This window comes from Anolis sagrei, chromosome 1 (genome assembly GCF_037176765.1).
Source record: "Anolis sagrei isolate rAnoSag1 chromosome 1, rAnoSag1.mat, whole genome shotgun sequence".
NCBI classification, from domain to species: Eukaryota; Metazoa; Chordata; class Lepidosauria; order Squamata; family Dactyloidae; genus Anolis; species Anolis sagrei.
In genome coordinates this window covers 196741668-196762767 of record NC_090021.1, presented here as the reverse complement: position 1 = coordinate 196762767, position 21100 = coordinate 196741668, and the positions used below count along the sequence as shown (strand labels likewise).

General features: G+C 40.7%; 1 protein-coding gene across 1 annotated transcript in view; it reads right to left on the bottom strand.

Moving 5' to 3' along the window:
* The window catches only part of LOC132776565 (sodium channel protein type 2 subunit alpha-like), a 63428-nt gene extending 42709 nt beyond the window's left edge, over window positions 1–20719 (bottom strand). The window contains exons 1-13 of the mRNA XM_067471939.1: window positions 20653–20719; window positions 19346–19669; window positions 15082–15200; window positions 14435–14521; window positions 13212–13340; window positions 12247–12338; window positions 9374–9610; window positions 7690–7753; window positions 7129–7270; window positions 5779–5985; window positions 3775–4056; window positions 2122–2460; window positions 930–1062 (exon numbers count right to left, since the gene is read on the bottom strand). Coding sequence (XP_067328040.1) covers window positions 930–1062; window positions 2122–2460; window positions 3775–4056; window positions 5779–5985; window positions 7129–7270; window positions 7690–7753; window positions 9374–9610; window positions 12247–12338; window positions 13212–13340; window positions 14435–14521; window positions 15082–15200; window positions 19346–19618 — 2104 coding nt within the window. The 5' untranslated portion in view covers window positions 19619–19669; window positions 20653–20719. The remainder of the gene's footprint in view (window positions 1–929; window positions 1063–2121; window positions 2461–3774; window positions 4057–5778; window positions 5986–7128; window positions 7271–7689; window positions 7754–9373; window positions 9611–12246; window positions 12339–13211; window positions 13341–14434; window positions 14522–15081; window positions 15201–19345; window positions 19670–20652) is intronic.
* Between the last annotated feature and the right edge of the window lie 381 nt (window positions 20720–21100).

Genomic DNA, 21100 nt, shown 5'->3' with positions numbered 1-21100 from the left:
ACCCCAAGATTATGGCAACAAGAATGATTGACAACTGGGAAATAGAGGGAGAAAACGTGGAGGCAGTGACAGACTTTTTATTTCTAGGTGCAAAGATTACTGCAGATGCAGACTGCAGCCAGGAAATCAGGAGATGCTTACTTCTTGGGAGGAGAGCAATGACCAATCTAAAATAGTGAAGAGTAGAGACATCACACAGGCAACAAAGATCTGCATAGTAAAAGCAATGATATTCCCCGTAGTAACCTACGGATGTGAGAGTTGGACCATAGGGAAGGCTGAGCGAAGGAAGATAGACACTTTTGAACTGTGGTGCTGGAGGAAAGTGCTGAGAGTGCCTTGGACAGCGAGAAGATCCAACCAGTCCATACTTCAAGAAATAAAGTCTGACTGCTCATTAGAGGGAAGAATAGTAGAGGCCAAGATTAAGCACTTTGGCCACATCATAAGAAGAAAGGAAAGCTTAGAGAAGACAATGTTGCTGGGGAAAATGGAAGGAGAAAGGAAGAGGGGCCAACTATGGGCAAGATGGATGGATGGTATCCTTGAAGTGACTGGATTGACCTGGAAGGAGCTGGGGGTGGTGATGACTGACAGGGAGCTCTGGCGTGGGCTGGTCCATGAAGTCACAAAAAGTCGGAAATGACTGAACGAATGAACAACAAGACTGCTAACTTACTCTAATAGTAATTTTTCCTCTCTTGTGCAATGTTTCTCAAGACAGTTTCTCCATTCAAATGCACATCTCTATCTTGATTCAATCAGCAATTAAAGATACTTTTTGAGCATGATTTTCTATATTCCTGGTTTTGTCCATGAAATAATACCACTAGTGCTTTTCCTACTCCCCATCCCCCATCAGATCTTTTTGTTACAATAAAGTAACTCATAGTCGCATTTTACACATTCATTTGCACACACACACACACCTTCCATTGTGTTTGTGATTATACTTGCAATGCTCATTGCTCTTTGCCTTATGGTGGGATCTTCCAGTAAATCCATTGATACTTGAAAGGAACTTGATCGCCTTTTTCTGCTGCCTATTTCAGAAGCTGTGCTCTAGAGTGAAGTAAAAAGATGAAATTATCCACATGAATGGAGACAATTTCTATCAGAATGTTTTTTTAATTTAAAAATATCACACATCACAAACACTTAATGTCATGCCACATGCAGATTAGTAGTTTTGCACAAATTATGCCAGACTCTGTTCCTTTTTAATAATTAATACGCAACTTATTGCATCTAAATCTTGCCACATTCTTTTGTATTGGAAATTATCTAGCAATAAAGGTTTAACTAATAATGAACCAGGGGGCAAAATGCTATACGCATTTGTAAACACAATGTATAGATTAGTGATTTATTTACACATCATGACTTGGGACAGTGGGGAAATGCTCTTCACTATCTCTCTCAAATATGACTATTTGACAGATGGTCATCTGGGACTGAAACGAGGACCCTTGCATAGAGCTAAGGAAATTTTCAGAGCTTGGAACATGTTACTTCAGTAGGTTGATAAGAAAGGTAGGAAATTATAACAATCCTCTTTTAATATAAAAATGACATTTTCACATTCTTGTTCCTTTTGAGAGTAACTTTTATTAAAGTTTGGTAAACATATATTGAACAGGTGTGGCAAAAAAAATTATAGCTAAACCTCACAACCTTTAAGGATGCCTGCAATAGATGTGGGCCAAACATCATGAGAGATTGCTTCTGGAACATAGCCATATAGCCTGGAAGATTCTCAGCAACCCATGAAAACTTCGACAACAAACTAATATTTACTTTATACTTATAAATGCAGGAAGTCATCCCCTTCCCCTCCCCATCGCTCATGTCCCAGTTGCTTCCCCAGTTACTCTCACATTCTTTTCCTTTCCTCACTGCAATGTGTCCTGTTGCCTTTCCAAGGTATTTCCTTTACCTCAACTGTTCAGTGTATGTTTGCCAAGTACATGCAACAAAGATCACACTACTGAATTTCTTAAAGCATAGTTTTAAAGCCTGGCTAGTAACAAATATAAAAGCTTTTCCAAGATGCAGAAGCATTCACAACGTGGATTCCATTCTGTTGACCCACCATGCCTATGCTACTTAAAACATCCTTACACTGTCATCAGTAGTTGCTTTATCTACTATCACCTCTGGAAGAAGCTGTCCTGTAGGTGACAGGAGTGCTGGGGGTCCTCCTACCAAGGAAACCACCCCATTGCAATCCACACTGCTATGCATCTTCCCATTCATTGAAAATACTGGCAACATGGTCTGACTGATGTTACTGCTGCGACGTTCACTAGGTCTCCGTATGACAAAAAAAGAGCCATTACGGCTTGCATTGTCTTCAAATGTGCTGTGCTCACTATCAGCATCTGAGCCCCCTTCCGTGGTTGGACCTTTGAAGCTGGAAAAGCTGGCTCTGCTACTGCGTCTTGTAGGGAACAGCATCGACTACAGAGACACAAATGGAAGGCTTAGATGAAAACCTGCAAAGGCCGTCTGGAGTCTACACCATTGTTACCATTTTGATAAGAAGTTCCAGCATATTTGCTTCAAACACAGAAGATTTGCTGGATTTACTGAAAGATCAAAATAAATAACCCATATAGTTCTATAGCAATATTCTGGACAAGGACATAATTTGAGAGGTTCAATCAAGATGGTATTATTTAACATGTCTGTTCTGCGGACTTTAGCTTCATTCCAAGAATGTTACAAGCTTATTATCTTTGCAACAGTCCATAACACTATGTAACAAAATTTGAAAAAAACAAACTTCCTGGTTTGAAGGTGTTATTTTCCGTTTAATTGTATAGTATGTACTTTGGAAGTAGTTATTATACTCCAGAAACTTTTGTTTTTGTGGCTGACACAAATTATATTTAATTGGTTGAGATTCGATGAGATATTCATGAAAAACTACAGCAAAAAATGTGCTGCAGGATGTCTTGCAAAAACTTTGGTTTTGCAGTTTAATAAAACTTTTCCTTTATTTTATAATAGAACAATTTAGGAAATAGCATTCATAACCCAGGAACAAAAATTGTGTTATTCTGTCTTGAAAATGTATGTACAGTCAGCCCTTGGTATCTGCTGGTGTTTGGTTCATGGACCTCCCCTCTCCTCCCGGAAATACCGAAATCAATGGATGCTCAAGTCCCTTAATATACATGAAATGCCAAGATAAAATGGATAAGGATGCCCCATATCTAAAATTGCAAAATCAAGGCTTGTTTTTTTCAGTTTCTTTTAATACCTTCAAACAATGGATGGTTGAATCCATGGCTGCACAATCCTTGAATATGGAGGAACATTTTTTTAATTCAAAATCACATATTAATAGTTTTTACTACTATTTCGTCGGTGCTAGTTTTGTCTCTGACATGTCAACAAAAAGCACAAGCCAATAGTATTAAAAAAATTTAAATGTCCATGATCTTTTAAAAAGCAACATGGGAACTGCAAAACAGAAATTCCAGGTGCTCCCTTTGCTCTGAACCACATTTTTGTTTAAGCTGTTTGATTCTCAAAACGCTCAAAGGTGGATAAGACCTGAGTTTTTCAGTTATTGTAAGACTTCCTAAGTGCTTGTTTGCACAGAAATCATTAGATTTTCAAAAATCTTCCTCAGCTTTCCTTCTTCTTGCTCGATCCTCTCTACACAGAACATTATACCTGGATGTCCTCGCAGAGTATCTCTGGTGGTGACCACACTATCTCAATTTTTCTGGAAGATGAACATTGAAAAATACAACCACAGTGTACCTGGTATGGAGAAATAGTTCTGGTATCATAAGTGAGTCTGTTTCCTTCCAGGGAAAATCGAAATGCTTTCTTTTTGATGCTGCCATCAGATTCAGACTTGGGGATTTTCTTGGCGTCTACTTTCTCATCTCCCAGAGACAGCTCTCTCTCCCGCCTTTTCTTTCTCCGGTTTCTTCTTTCTTTAGCACTTTTTGAGCTTAGTCTTGACAATTCTGAAGAAGTTTCAGAAAGTCTTCCTAGGGCACCATCATCTCTGGCATCTCTGTAAGCTGCTGCTATTGCCTATCATATCAAGAGATCAAGCAATATTAATGCTCTGTTACAGATCTTCTATATATTGTTAAATTGAACCAGAATAAGTTGTGTTGATATATCTGCATGATTTTATCTGCAAAAAATATTATCAAATTGTAATTTTTTCAATAGATTTGAATGAGCTAATTTAACTAGCAGCCTATACATCTCATATATTCCTTTTTCAGGAAATACTGGCCAATCAGTCAAGAAAATACAGGTACTCTGAAAATTATGTCCAGATTTTTAGAATTCATCACGAATATAATGGATTTACAGGCCACTACTCTTAGTTCATTGAGGCCAATAACTGCACAAGTAATGCTTTTTTCTCAATATTAGAAAATGTTTCATGAATCTCTATCAGTCTTACAACTACTACATATAACAATCATATTATGCTTTGAACAAACAACTGATTTCTCAAAGAAGAAGGCTTTCCCAGGATCTGTAGTGAAGTATTTATAATTGATTCATTTATATGATTGGAAAGCACTGTCATCAGTGGTGAAGGCCAGGGGGAAAATCCAAATTGGCAACTAAGCTATGAATGCATAACTTAGGGCCCATCTACCCAGACCACATAGATTGCAGATGGTCTAGAGTGCCATGGAAGTCTATATGGTTGGAAACTGAGCCTGCTCGGTGGCTGGCAGAATAGAGCTACATGGCCCATTTCACACCTCCCCCCCACACCTTGTCCTGGGCTTAGCAGTGACCACGGAGCATGAAACTGCCTGTGGTCATCACTCATCACATCCATTGACAACAGCAGAGTGACAGAACCAGTGCAAGAGAGTGTGGGGGGGAAGGGTGAATTGTCACTTCCTTTCCCTTCTCACTTCTGCAAATCACTCTGTTGCTTCAGCCATTCTATGCAATATGCCATGACCACAGGCATTTTCACGTCTGGTGTTCACCACTAAGCCAAGGATGACAGAGGGATGATCTGTGTCATCCCTTGTCTCCAGGCCACCCAAGCCCAGGGAAATGAGGAGTCCCATGTGAACAGGCATACCTCAACTGTTCACACTGCCACAAAGTGCAAGAGAGCTCTGGAGCTCCAGGGAAGCTCTGGAGCATCCTGCGATTTTTCAAAACACATGACAAGGATGTGTTAAGCAGCCTTGATAAGTTTTAGGGCAAATGGGCCCAGTGCATCATGAGGATGCTTCAGAGTCAATTCACCCCCACCCTACCTCATTTGGCTGAGTAGATTGGCCTAAGTACAAACTTCAAGCATGAACTCCTAAACTTACCTTAACAGCTAGCATCTGTTCCATGTGATGGAGCAGGATGAGGTTTCCAGTCATCTCCTAGCAGCCAACTGTGGTGAGATGAGGAATTATAACGGGCCCTGCTTCTCATTATTATACCCTTGCTTGCTGGCAGGAAGAGGTCCGAAATATATAATCCTACTGCTCCCAGAACAGATCTCCATTGCATAGAGCAGTTTTCTGAGGTTTAATGTAGGATTCAGAGACATTTACAAGTGGGGCAATAGAGGCAAAGTTGTGAATATGTATGGTGAGCAGTTACAGAAAAATAACTCAAAGTTATGAATTTTTAATTGCAAAATGGAAGACCAGCCAATGTTAGTATGGAAGATGCAATCTCACAATGCTCCTGCCAAAGGAACTTCTATACTGGAAACTACAATATTTTCTAAATCTATACAAAGTCATGAGGAAGCACCAATGTTTTGAATACCTGTGCTTCCTCTTGTTGCCTTTTCAGTTGCTCAAGCATCTGCTGGTATTCAGCCTCCTTCCGCTCTGCCTCTTCTATGTTGGCTTGATTCTGTTCTTCATAGGCCATTGCAACAACAGCCAAGATCAGATTGACCAGATAGAAAGAGCCAAGGAAAATCACCAGCACAAAAAAGACCATGTAGCCTTTGCCAGCAGCACGCAGAGTCTGGGAAACCAGGTGCAAGACAAATTATTAAGTCAAGAAAATGGCTTACCTTTTGTAAAAATATAGATGTTTGCAATGTATGCTGTAACAATGTGTGTAAATACATATGCACATAGAATTAATTAATCAGATTTTCAGATGGTACTCTGTATCTTTATAAGTTAGTGGGTCTCTCTGAGAAGGATGGGAGTGTTTGGAGAGAGTTTCGGCAGAACTGCGAATGCAACCTGAACTGTTTGCACTGAATGATCAGACTCCCTAGATAGGGCAAGCAAATATCACTCTATGGCCACTAGAAATAATGTCAATTGGATTGCTGTGAGTTTTCTGGGCTGTATGGCCATGTTCCCAAAGCATTCTCTCCTGGCATTTTGCCCACATTTATAGCAGGCATCCTCAGAGGATGTGAAGTATATTGAAAACTAAGCAAGGGAGGTTTATATATCTGTGGAATGTCCAGAGTGGGAAAATAATGTCAATTATCCACTCCAAGCCATGGAACAAATAAGTCAGTACAAGGGTGAATGAATAGTGACATCCACCTTAACAGTACTTTCTCCCACTTTTTAAAAATCATATTTTGGGGTAGTGTAAACAGTTGAGCTGCTTCTTATTCAGAAGCAGCTGTGGCTGTTCATAATGTCGTTTTACCTTCCCCATGGATCCCATGAAAGTGGTTGTGCGTCAGTATAAAAATCTCACAATTAACTTCACAGATCATAGTTGTAAGAGACTACAAATCACCAGCCAGTCCAATCCCCCTTGCATGCAGGAATGCCCAGTAATACTACTATGTTTAAAATGTGATACATAATGTTTCTAAATTTCACCAAATTGTGGGCAAAGAAAAAAGTTATGTCTCTTTTTGTTTCCAATGCAAGTCAACAAAAAGGATTGGAATTCTTATTTCTGATTATGGGTTCAGACATGGGCCTGAATTAGATTGGTTCAGGTATGACTTAGCTCAACCTGAATCTCTAGAACAGGCTTAAACTGGGCTGCTGTTGTACAGCTCTAGGAATTATTACAGTAAATTTTATACATCAGTCACCTTCATATGGAGGTGAAAAGTGTTCTTTCAGTAATGCCAATCCTTCACAACAATTTCAGTACAAGTTAAACTTATTTTTGAATCTTTCTCACCAGTTGATATAGATTTTCCCAGTAGTCCTGAGTCATCAGTCGAAAGAGTGTCAAAAAAGCCCAACTGAAGGTATCAAAACTTGTATAGCCATAGTTGGGATTTCTTCCAGCTTTCACACATGTATACCCTTCTGGGCATTGGCTAAAAAAAAAGAGGAAATTATGAACGGATGCTATGCCTGCTCAACTAAAGGTAAGCTTATGGAACAGATCACATGTTAGGTGTCCAGAAATAATATTAACAATAACAATAATTACAATATTAACTGCACTAACTCTACAGTGTAGATGCATCCCAAGAGAGACAGCCCTTGTCTTGTACATGGGGAAGTCTCAATCTGCACCTTCCCTGCTTCAGTTGCAAACTCTCTATGTTTATACTTTGCTATTTCAGAGTATTCACTCAAACCCTCAGGAGCAGATTTTTGGATATACAGGAAAAGAAGACAGTCCCATTTTCCAAAGTGAATCCAGTTTGCCATTCTAAGACTGGGATTATTAATTAAATTGCATTATCAATGGTGGCTTCCCTTTGGGCTTAATATTCTGAAAGCTGCTTACCCAGCATCGGAGCTGTTGCCACAAAGCAAAGGGTCCTTTGAAGACTCCAAAGTATAAAAATGGTCTGTTAAGACAAGAGAGAAGAAGACAGACGAGTAGTTACATTCTCGAAGTTTATTTTTTAATTAACATCTCCCCCATACCAGTCTCCCAAGCCACTAAGACCTCTCCCAGAAGTACAGTTATGTTTCTAAGTAATGTGTCTCTTATATTATGACAATATTAAAATCACATATAATTTGAGTCCAGGTTGCATCCAGGACTGCCTTCTCCCATATAATCCATTTAAGCCACTTGATACAGTCCTTTGTGGAACATGTACTCCAGCTAGACAGGAGCAGGATGGGATGGCAACTGTCACCCAGAGGACTTTTTCTTCAGTCTCCTTGAAGCTATGGAACAACTTGCAAGAAGAGATTCAAAAACTGCTTCCAAGTCATAAGGTGAGGAGATAAAAGGAAGCAAGAGGCTGGGAAAAGTGGTGGCAGATGATACGTTTTGCATGCTACCTGGACAAGGAGTTAACATACTGGAATCTGCATTTTTGATTGATGCCATTGCAATAAAAGCATTTCAGAAAGGCATGCTATAAACATGTGTGCAACATATTCCTTCCTATTAAGTCTCATTTGCATTTCACTCATATGATGAGAATCCATGCACTGAAAGGGGCGTGGGGTGACACTCCTGGTGCTGTATAGGTCCATTCAACTACAATGCAGCAAATTTTCTACTACTGTAGTTTTCCAAAGGAAAGTTAATTATGTTGAACTGACTATGTGTTCCCAACGGAAATGGCTTTGCCAAAACATGCAGATATGAAGGAAATGGTACAATGTTGGGTCTCCAGTGACAAAGCAGGAGTCCTCCTCTTTCAACATGTGCAGGAGATTTTATATGTTACTCAGTCCTGAGATACCAATTCCAAGAGTTCCATTCAATTTCCATCAATTAATCAAGTAATACCAAATCTAATAAAATATGTTAATCAACTAAAGCAACATAATGAAACAAAGCCCAATAAATCTTGTTTAAGATTAAGATCTTCTGGGAAGGCCCTGACTCGACTCCACCTTCTCGAAACTGTGACAGGTGGGGACAAGAGACAGGACCTTCTCCGTAGTGGCCCCTCAGCTATGGAATTCCCTCAACGAAATTAGAGCAGTAAAAAAATGATCTCTAGGGCCAGGTTTGGAGAAGCTCTTAAGAAAAATGCTTGAAATGGTGTCCTTTGGGATAATCCTATCTTCCTTCTTACCACCAATGCCAATTACACTTGCTACATCGACTTCTGCTACCCTGAAGGAAAGTACAAGGCAAGGGGACATTCCTAAGTGTTCCTCTCAATGCTTGTCATTACTCTTTTATGCCAAAAGAAGACAGGGAGATTTGCATCAGTAGAAAGAAAGCCTTGTTACATGCTAAAGATCTGAGGGATAAATAATGGGAGTCCTAAAGGGCTATGGGTCATAGTAGGTGCCTACACTGCCCTCAGCTGAGGGTGGGTTGAGAGAAAAGAATTCAGGCTATGCTGAAAGTGAGGTTGATTCTTTGAAATTACAATAGTTTTTTGCTGTGTTTTCATTTTCTGATGTTTATCACAACTTCCTCCAGACTACTAACCTAGAGTTGTATTTAAGTTTGACTTTGGTAGGTAACAGCTTCTCTCTTGATTAAAGCTTACCTTGGTTTTCAATGTATTTAGACCAAATTATTTCTGTTTCATTATAGTACTCTCTAAAGCGTGGGTCTAGGTAAGAAGAATTACTAAGGGGCCACAGCAAGCATTTGTGTCTTAAGTTGCCCATGAATAGCTGCAGCCCTATTAGTGCAAAGACGCTCAGGCAGAAGACTGTCAGGATCATGACATCCGAGAGCTTCTTCACGGACTGAATGAGGGCTCCCACTATGGTCTTCAACCCTAAAAGGAGAGGAAGAGACCCAATCATAAGGCATCAAGTAAGTTACAATGAGAATCATGGGAGTTATCTCAATGTTACCTAGCCACATGTCCCCAGTATTCCTTCCCATTAACCATGCTAGCCAGAGTTGCTGATAATTACAAATCAAAAACCTCTGAAGTGCTGCACAATTCTCACACAGAAAAGGGTCAACTGAATTGGAAAAATGAATGTGGCATTCAGCTATTGTGTTAAAATAGTATTGCATATGCTCTGATATAAAAGACAACTTTTGATTCTAGGCTGAAAAGAATATTTGAATAATGTTTAAAAATGCAAAAAGTGAATAATGTCAAAGATCTGGTCTCAACCCCAACTAGAAGCTGCTACTAGTTTCTTATACTGCTCTGCTGAAGACTGGTGGCATATATATATATATATATAGAGAGAGAGAGAGAGATAGAGAGAGAGAGAGAAACAGACAGACTGTCTGATATTGTTTGCACTGCCCACAGAACTCTGAATGTTCTCAACACAGAGATGCAATCCAAATCCACGAGCTAAGGCCCCATCTACACTGACCATTTAATGCTGTTTCAAATAAGTATTGAAGAATTATTTATTTACATTATTTTTATCCCGCCCATATCAGCCCGAAGGTGACTCAGGACGGCATACAAGTTGGCAACAATTAGATGACATATATAATAATACATACATCGATAAAAAGCAAAAATATCACAATATATTTAAAAACCATAAAAGCAATAAATAATAATTATAAAAACTATGTCTTCTTGTTCAAATCCTCAACCATTTCATCGACTTAGCCGTTCCTAGTTCATTTTCTGATTTGAGTTTTTTTGGTCATGCTGTGGTTCCAAACGCTTGCTCAAAGAGCCAAGTTTTCACTCTTTTTCAAAAGGTCAGGAGGGAGGGGGCTAATCTAATATCCCTAGGCAGAGAGTTCCACAGCCGAGGGGCCACCACAGAGAAGGCCCTGTCTCTTGTCCCTACCAAATATGCTTGTGAAGCTGGTGAGATCAAGAGCAGGGCCTCCTCAGATGATCTCAAGTTCCTGGAAGGTTCATAGAGAGAGATGCGTTTGGATAGGTAAAATGGGCCGGAACCATTAAGGGCTTTATAGGCTAAAGCCAGTACTTTGAATTGTGCCTGGTAGCAAATTGGCAGCCAGTGGAGCTGACGCAACAGCAGAGTTGTATGCTCCCTGAGCACCACTCCCATTAATAACCTGGCTGCTGCACGCTGGACCATTTGAAGTTTCTGAGCAGTTTTCAAAGGCAACCCCACATAGAGCGCATTTCAGAAGTCTATACGGGATGTAACCAGAGCGTGGACCACTGTGGCTAAGTCAGCTTTCCCAAGGTACGGGCGTAGCTGGTGCACAAGTTTTAACTGTGCAAATGCTCTCCTGGTCACCGCCGAAACCTGGGGTTCCAGGCTCAGCAATGAGTCCAAGATCACACCCAAGGCCGATAGTTGACTAATTGAGTGGGGTCCAGTGATGGCTTTTTCAAGAGCCGTTTCATTACAGCTTTTTTTAAGCTGGCTGGAATGTTGCCTTCCCGAAGGGAGGCATTAACCACCACCTTCACCCACTCGGCCAATCCCCCTCTGGTTTCCTTTAGAAGCCAGGATGGGCAGGGGTCTAGGATGCATGTGGTTGCCCTCATTCCTCCAAGTATCTTGTCCACATCCTTGGGTTTCACCAATTGAAATGAATACATCAAAATCGGACAAGCAGATGCTCGTGTTACATCCTCAGAGACTGCCGTTAACATGGTGTCCAGATCAGAATGGAACAAAGCGACTTTGTCCGCAAAGAACGGAGCAAATGCGGAATGGTGGGATTTAACAGACCTCTGACAACTGGAAACATCCGGAATGGTGGGATTTAACAGACCTCTGACAACTGGAAACAGCTCAGCCGGACGGTTCTTTGCGGACACAATATTGGCCGCAAAGAAAGATTTCATATGCCCTTAGAGGGGCATCAAGCCGTGTTCAATTTGGCCCGCTTGGGACTGAACACCACACACTGTCTTGTCTCCTCTTCCTTCGCTTCATCGCTGCCAACTCCTCATTGAACCAAGGAGCTGGTTTAGCTCGGCTACTTGAGAGGGGACATCCCGGAGCAATCTTGTCTTTTGCCCTTAGTCATCTCCCCATTCCAAAGACAGACCAGGGCATCAACAAGATCACCAACTGAGGTGGCGGGAAATTCCCCAAGAGCCATTAGGAATCCATCTGGATCCATAAGCCTCCTAGGGCGTACTATCTTAATGAGTCCTCCACACCTGTAGAGGTTGGGGGGTGCAGTGAGCCTAAATCTGATCAGGTGAAAGTGGTTTCACTGTGCAAATGACGTCATAGGAAATCCTGGAATCAATTTGAGGCCTGAATGGTGATGGCACAAACGACAGAGAACTGATGTGCATTAAGAGCTTTCATTCAGGCACTTCTATGGATCATTGCAGTTTGAAGGTTGCTTCAAACTGCATTCAATGGTTAGTGTAGATGAGGTCTCTGCCACATTATACACAGTAGTTTATCTCTCTCTCTCTCTTACATACACAGACAGAGCAAAAGACAGTGATTCAAGGGAACTAACAATTTATACAGTTCCAATTCTTACCTGGGATTACGGAAATAGTTTTCAAAGCTCTCAATACTCGGAAAGTTCGAAGAGCTGAAACATTGCCCAGATTTACAAATTCTGTTATATACCTGTAGAATTAAACCACAATTATTCAAAAGTGAGGAAGATCTCATTCTCCTTAATAAATATAGTCTGATTTAAATTTGAGAGGATAATTAATTATACATGTTATTTTGATTGCATTTGGTGTCATTCTTTGAGCATTTACCTGGAAGTAATGCTTATAGTAGAGCTAATACCAACAGTAAGGCTGGCAGAAATCGCCTTCTTCCTCTACATATTTTCTGACCCCATTTGCCTTAGAGCAGACAATTCAATGTCAAATATTCCATGGGAAACACACCACGAACATCAGAGAGCAACTGATACTTGCAACAATGAATGTATTCCATTTGTTTCTATGGCCTGAAACATACTTTTTAAAGGAAACATTTCTAGACTAAGAGCTTCCCTGTCTTTGAATTAAGAAGCATCAATTGTATGGCCACTTCAGCACTACCATAATGCAGGAAAGGATTCTAGCCAAAATGGGATGCTTTTTTCACTTTTCAGTACAAGCTGAGCATCCTTTATCCAAACCCTAAATTCATTTATATTTTATATATGCATCTTATGCACACAGTATGAGGATAATTTATACACAATATTTTTAATCATTTTGTGCATGAAATAAAGTTTGTGTACAGTCAAGTAGCAGAAAGCAAAGATGTTACTATCTCAACCACCCACGTAGACAATTTCAAATTATTGAGTATTTCAAATTTTGGATTTCTAGATAAAGGATACTCATCCTGTAATAGTAGACAAATATTTTTTTGAATTATTTGATAACAATTAAATCCTAACATTCACTAACGATAGCAACCAACCAGATGGAAATCAAACATATCCTTTTAAAATCCACAAAAATCACTTCTTCAAAAAAAATGCTGAATACTTACGCAAATGAAATTACAAGGAAATCAAGCCAATTCCAGGGGTCTCGAAGGAAAGTAAATTTATCTATACAGAAACCTCTTGCAATTATCTTTACAAGGGACTCAAATGTATAAATTGCTGTGAATGTGTATCTGAAGGAGAAAACAAACAAAGAAATATTTCATCCCAAAAGGATTTGGTTTTAATTACATCTTATTTTAAAATAAAATATCATTTTTGCATGTTTTATAACAATCTGATGCTATGTCATTTCCACACCATTCCACCCTTCTTAATATTAACAGTGTGGTGATTGAAATGATTACAGTTTGCCTTCTATTTCTGGACAGAAGATGGCTTTTCATTTTATTGTGTAATCTTCCACCCAATGAAAACAAAGGGAGGAAACTAATTCCAGAGTTGGTTTATTATTTGTAAATAGGTTGGGTGTGTCCCTAGAGGCCTCTCCCAAAAACTCACTGCTCTCCCTCCCTTGACCCTATTCCAGCAGTTCTCAAAGTGTGCTCCATGGAGACCTTGGGGCTCTGCAAAGTATACTGAAAGGTTCAGAGGTTCTCTCTTCCTCCTCCCTCTCTAAGCCTTTCCCCTCTTTTCTTGTTTCTGTCCCTCCTCACACCACCCTTGCTGACAAAAGCCTTTCCCCTTCACCTTCCTTCCATCTAAAACCCTATTTGCCCCTCACCGCTCAGGTAGTGCTTTGATTGTGCTTTTCCTGAATGGCAGGGGGGAAATCACCCATGCAATGTAGGACTGAGCGTGGCCCAGCAGCATCAGGAGGAGCAGCAGCAGGAGAAGCAGCTTAAGCAATTTGTAATGCTATTTATTAGAAAAAAGTAAGTCTTTACTTTTGTTTTTTATTAATGCTGCCATTAGAAAATGCATAAGAATTTGGGTGAACTACAACTCCCAAAATTGTGGGCAGTCCCTCCCCCCCTCAAACCCCATTAGTATTCAAAGTTAGTCATATTGGGTATTTGTGCCAAGTTTGGTCCAGATCCATCAGTTGGGTACACGTTGCCCTGTTGCTGTGGGTATATAACTCCCTATCACTCAGGTCAGTCCCTTGGAAACCCTACCAGTATTCAAAGCCACCAGCATGAAATGTTTGTAAAGCTCAGTTTTAATAAATTGCCATGAGAGAGTTTTAGCTCCATGCAGAATCTAGCATATTTAACTCATTTGAGTTCTGCATATTAAGGAAAAGAAAGAAGAACAGTGTACTTACTCTACGGGCTTTGCCCATTCAGTGTCTGTCCGAGTCATGACTACACAGTTTGCTAGAATAGTTAACATAATAAACATGCTGAATAATGTTGGATTAAGTCAAGGAACACATCACACAAACTCTTCACAAGTAACTTCACCCCAGAAAGCCTATTTAAGAGCATCTCGTTATACAAAATGGAAATAGGCACAGAACTTCAACCTGAGGTGATACAAGATCTTTAATATCATAATAAAATCTTAATTGAGTATTGTTAACTTTATACGATTATATTCAGAGCTTTATTTCAATCTTAAGAGAATCCCTGAGCGGAGTTACTTGCAGAACATTCCTGCTATTTGGCATGAGAAGCTTCATCATTTTCCCCTTGTGGCTAACCCAACACTACCTTCCTTTACTGTTTCATAGACACCCCCAACCATACAAGGTAGATTTTTCATGGTCATCGGTTATTTCAGGAGTATAGAATACAATAGTCCTCCTCCATTTAACCAGTTTGAGTCAAAAATATATTCTACCAACAATAAGTGGGTGGATTATGTTGGAACTTCTACTGAAAACAAGATAGTTTCTCCATTCAAATGCACATCTTGATATCTCTTTGTAGATTCTTAAAGGCATATTTAACTAGTTGAAAAAAAGGATATGAATGAACCAAAATCTTTATTGAAATTCTTCTGAGTATACTGAAAGGACTTAACAGGTACAAGGAAGGCGTGGCACTGAATCTGAAGATGCTCTTCCCTTTGTTCAATACTATAAATGTCTAAAATAGAGAAGAAAACATGTAAAATGAGCTATATTAATGTTCAAAGACATACAAAGATTAAGAAAACACATTTTATTACTGGATTACTGTGAGCTTTCCGGGCTGGATGGCCATGTTCCAGAAGCATTCCCTCTTGACGTTTCGCCCACATCTGTGGCTGTTGGAAAGTAGGCAAGTGAGGTTTATATATCTGTGGAATGTCCAGGATGGGAGAAAGAACTCTTAATCTTAATGAATACTTTATTTCATATATTTCTACCCCGCCCTTTGAGGCTAACTCCATGTAGCACTTCAGATATGTTTTGGAATAAAGTTATGAAATCACAATTTGATCTGGGTTAACTTCAATGAATTGCATTTGGGGAAAACCAAATGTTTGGACATAATGAGGAACTCCGGTAAGTTCAAAAAAGTTTAAAAGCCAGATGTTTCCATCATTTTGTCTTTTGTGAGTAAACTGGGAAGCGGATGGTGTGAGCCCCAAATTAATATAATGAGAAACCACATTTATTTACCTGACATAGTATGAAATTTTTAAATGTGAGAATTGCAATTTTTGGCTTCTAGAATGTTGTATATTGCTCATCACAATAAATGCCAGAAACAAGCCATTATTTAACAAGCCCTTGTAATGACTGCAACAGGTTTGCCAGGTTGACTGCATCACTGAAGTATTTCATGTAGTCAGCTATGCATGAATACTCTGTTCTAGAGAGAATGCAAATGTGCTGTAGCAAGAACAGCGGGGTTCAGTTGTTGACAAGTTGTCCAACTTCTGACAAACTGACCAACAAGAATCATTTAACAAACAATATAAGATGACTCTCCAGCAAAGGATCACCGCCTTGTCGGGGCGCTGGAGCTTGAGCACCTCAATGATGTCATGAGCGAAACCGTGAAGGGCCACCCAAGACGGGACGGTTGTGGCAGAGAGGTCAGACCAAGCGTGATCCCTGGGGAAGGCAATGGCAAACCACCCCAGTATCCTTGCCAAGAAAACTAAATGGACCAGTACAACCAGAGATATGTCGGTATGCCATTGGAAGATGGGACTCCCAGGTCGGAAGATGGCCAAAATGCTACTGGGGAGGAGCAGAGGATAAGTTCAACTAGCCCCAGATGTGATGACGCAGCTAGCTCAAAGCCGAAAGGAAGGCTAGCGGCCGACGGTACTGGAGGCGAACGACGAATCCGATGCTCTAAAGATCAACACACCATAGCAACCTGGAATGTAAGATCTATGAGCCAGGGCAAATTGGATGTTGTTATTGGTGAGATGTCAAGACTAAAGATAGACATTCTGGGGGTCAGCGAACTGAAATGGGCTGGAATGGGCCACTTCACATCAGATGACCACCAGATCTACTACTGTGGACAAGAGGAACATCGAAGAAATGGAGTAGCCTTCATAATTAATAAGAAATTCGCTAAAGCGGTGCTTGGATACAACCCAAAAAATGACAGAATGATCTCAATTCGAGTGCAAGGAAAGCCTTTCAACATCACAGTGATCCAAATATACGCCCCAACCACAGCTGCTGAAGAAGCAGAAGTAGATCAGTTCTATGAGGATCTGCAGGACCTACTGGATAATACACCAAAAAGAGACATTATTTTCATTACAGGAGACTGGAATGCCAAGGTGGGAAGTCAAATGACAACTGGGATCACAGGCAAGCATGGTCTGGGAGAACAAAATGAAGCGGGACGCAGGCTGATAGAATTCTGCCAGGAAAACTCGCTGTGTATAACGAATACTCTCTTCCAACAACCTAAAAGACGGCTTTATACATGGACCTCACCAGATGGTCAACACCGAAATCAGATTGACTACATCCTTTGCAGCCAAAGGTGGCGGACATCCATCCAGTCGGTGAAAACAAGACCTGGGGCTGACTGTAGCTCAGATCACGAACTTCTTATTGCCCAATTTAGAATAAAACTAAAGAGATCAGGGAAAATACACAGACCAGTTAGATATGATCTCACTAACATTCCTAGCGAATATACAGTGGAAGTGAAGAACAGATTTGAAGGACTAGATTTAGTAAACAGAGTCCCAGAAGAACTATGGACAGAAGTCCGCGACATTGTTCAGGAGGCGGCAACAAAGTACGTTCCAAAGAAAAAGAAAACCAAGAAGGCAAAATGGTTGTCTGCTGAGACACTGGAAGTAGCCCAAGAAAGGAGGAAAGCAAAAGGAAACAGTGAAAAGGGGAGATATGCCAAGTTAAATGCGCAATTCCAGAGGTTAGCCAGAAGAGATAAGGAACTATTTTTAAATAAGCAATGCATGGAAGTGGAAGAAGACAACAGAATAGGAAGGACAAGAGACCTCTTCCAGAAAATTAGAAACATTGGAGGTAAATTTCAGGCAAAAATTGGTATGATAAGAAACAAAGATGGCAGGGACCTAACAGAAGCTGAAGAGATCAAGAGAAGGTGGCGAGACTATACAGAAGATCTGTATAGGAAGGATAACAATATCGAGGATAGCTTTGACGGTGTGGTGAATGAATTAGAACCAGACATCCTGAGGAGTGAGGTTGAATGGGCCTTAAGAAGCATTGCTAACAACAAGGCAGCAGGAGACGACGGGATCCCAGCTGAACTGTTTAAAATCTTAAAAGATGATGCTGTCAAGGTGATGCATGCCATTTGCCAGCAAATATGGAAAACACAAGAATGGCCATCAGACTGGAAAAAATCAACTTATATCCCCATACCAAAAAAGGGAAATGCGAAAGACTGCTCAAACTTCCGTACAGTGGCCCTTATTTCTCATGCCAGTAAGGTAATGCTCAAGATCCTGCAAGGAAGACTCCAGCAATACATGGAGCGAGAGTTGCCAGATGTTCAAGCTGGGTTTAGAAAAGGCAGAGGAACGAGAGACCAGATTGCCAATATCCGCTGGATAATGGAGAAAGGCAGGGAGTTTCAGAAAAACATCTACTTCTGCTTCATTGACTATTCTAAAGCCTTTGACTGTGTGGATCATAATAAATTGTGGCAAGTTCTTGGTGGGATGGGCATACCAAGCCACCTTGTCTCTCTCCTGAGGAATCTGTACAAGGACCAAGTAGCAACAGTCAGAACTGACCACGGAACAACAGACTGGTTCAAGATTGGGAAAGGCGTACGGCAAGGCTGCATCCTCTCACCCAACCTTTTTAACTTGTATGCAGAACACATCATGCGATGTGCGGGGCTGGATGAATGCAAAGCTGGGGTGAAAATTGCTGGAAGAAACATTAACAACCTCAGATATGCAGATGACACCACTCTGATGGCCGAAAGCGAGGAGGAGCTGAGGAGCCTTCTAATCAAGGTGAAAGAAGAAAGCGCAAAAGCCGGGTTGCAGCTAAACGTCAAAAAAACCAAGATTATGGCAACAAGAATGATTGACAACTGGAAAATAGAGGGAGAAACCGTGGAGGCCGTGACAGACTTTGTATTTCTAGGTGCAAAGATTACTGCAGATGCAGACTGTAGCCAGGAAATCAGAAGACGCTTACTTCTTGGGAGGAGAGCAATGTCCAGTCTCGATAAAATAGTGAAGAGTAGAGACATCAGACTGGCAACAAAGATCCGCCTAGTCAAAGCCATGGTATTCCCTGTAGTAACCTACGGATGTGAGAGCTGGACCTTAGGGAAGGCTGAGCGAAGGAAGATCGATGCTTTTGAGCTGTGGTGTTGGAGGAAAGTGCTGAGAGTGCCTTGGACTGCGAGAAGATCCAACCAGTCCATCCTCCAGGAAATAAAGCCCGACTGCTCACTGGAGGGAAAGATACTAGAGACAAAGTTGAAGTACTTTGGCCACATCATGAGGAGACAGGAAAGCCTAGAGAAGACAATTATGCTGGGGAAAGTGGAAGGCAAAAGGAAGAGGGGCCGACCAAGGGCAAGATGGATGGATGGCATCCTTGAAGTGACTGGACTGACCTTGAGGGAGTTGGGGGTGGTAACGGCCGACAGGGAGCTCTGGCGTAGGCTGGTCCATGAGGTCACGAAGAGTCGGAGACGACTGAACGAATGAACAACAACATAAGATGACTAGAGATACAAACAGACTTGTCCCATCAAATGGGTGTTATGCTACTGGGGCATGACTGGCTGAAGCTTCATTTTTCATGAATGCTTACTTTTTTATTTGCATAATAAGGATCCAGGTCCTCCAAGGGCTCAGATACCATCCCTCGTGGGATGTCTCCATAAATAAAGGGCAGAGGCTTCCCTGCTTCCAAGTCACGATTTGGCTGTGGCTTGGTGTCATCACTGCCCTCCTCGCATTGCTCTTTCTCCGTTCTTGTTTTCTTCCTCTCATCAGCAATCCTCTTCTCAATCGCTGCAAGGGACTCAGGAGTGAACCGGAAGAAGCAGTTGGGTCCTGGTGGTGACAGCAGGGCCTGTGCCATTTTTACATTCTGCAGATTTCACTTACTTTTTAATTCTGATTACAGAATGGCCTACATGTGAAAAAGAACAACAACAAAATTATTTTAAGAAAGAAAGCAACAGCAATAAGGAAAAGGAGACAACAACACATCAGAAAAGATAAGTCAACAAATTAAAATGTTTACAGGAAAACAAATGAATTTTTTCAGATGAGATTAAAACTTCCAGGACTAAACATTAAGCAAGGACTCAAAATCTGAGATCTGTGAAATGTTTGGGTGGATGCCACTCCTATGTATTACTGGGAACCAGCACAATGTTCCTGCTTAATGTTTACAGTCACATGCAAAATTGGTAAATGTATCTGCTTTCCCTTCCCACCCAGATCTGCAGCCAAGACCTTTCCAGATTCTTCCAACAAGACTTCGCAGTAGAGGAGGCAAATGTCAAATGCCACCCTTACTACATATCAGTTAGTACACAATGAAGATCAAGCCGTATATCTATTTACTTTTTAAAAGCTATTTACACAGTTACTATTTGTGTACTTGGTTTCTCCTCTAGTTTCGTTTTAGTCTCAAATGTTAATTATAGTTTTATCAGCAGAATACAGTGGAATCATATTCCATTGATATTGCTATCATATGCACATTCACTCCAGAACAATTTCAATGGAACATAAAGCATTTACTCCTGAGTAAATGCGTACAAGATCAGGCTTTCATAAATATCTGCATATACACATCTAATGACTTGAAATGAAAGAACCATTATATTATCATCAAGCACATGAACTAAAAAAAACCCCTTTTCCTCCCTACATTATTTATTTACTTCATTTATATACTGCTTTTCTCAGCCCTTGGGCGACTCAAAGAGGTTACATTAGCCAACTCGCAGCCTGTTCTGCCTATACAGTCGACACTATTATTTTCTAGCTATCAAGTTCAAGCAATCACTAAAAAAATGCTAATTTTTTTACATCCTAATTTTGAATATTTCTGAAGCCAGGCTTAAGCACACCAGGTTAACTACGAGCTGCAATAAATCTTACCAATTGAAAGGTTGGTAGTTCAAAGCCTGGGTTGGAGGTGAGTGCCCAATCTTCAGCCCAGCTCACTGAACACCTAGCACATTGAAAACAGCTGTGAGTAGATAAATAGGTACCGCTTAAGCAGGGATGTATTTTAATGGCACACAAGGAAATAGCACAAAATGCCAGTGATTTGGTTAAAAAAAGGAGGAAGTCTGTGAGCAGAGCTCTTCAACATGGAGGATAGAGTGACATCACCCCCATGTGGCTGGAATTGAACACAACCTCTAAGATGCTGAAGATGGGAAAAGCCTATAAACCTCTATCTGTACTGTCGTCTGTCCTGTCTGTGTATAATGGCATTGAATGTTTGCCATATATGTGTTCTGTGATCTGCCCTGAGTCCCCTTCAGGATGAAAAGGGCGGAATATAAATACTGCAAAAAAAAAAAAAAGCCTCTAATCTTCC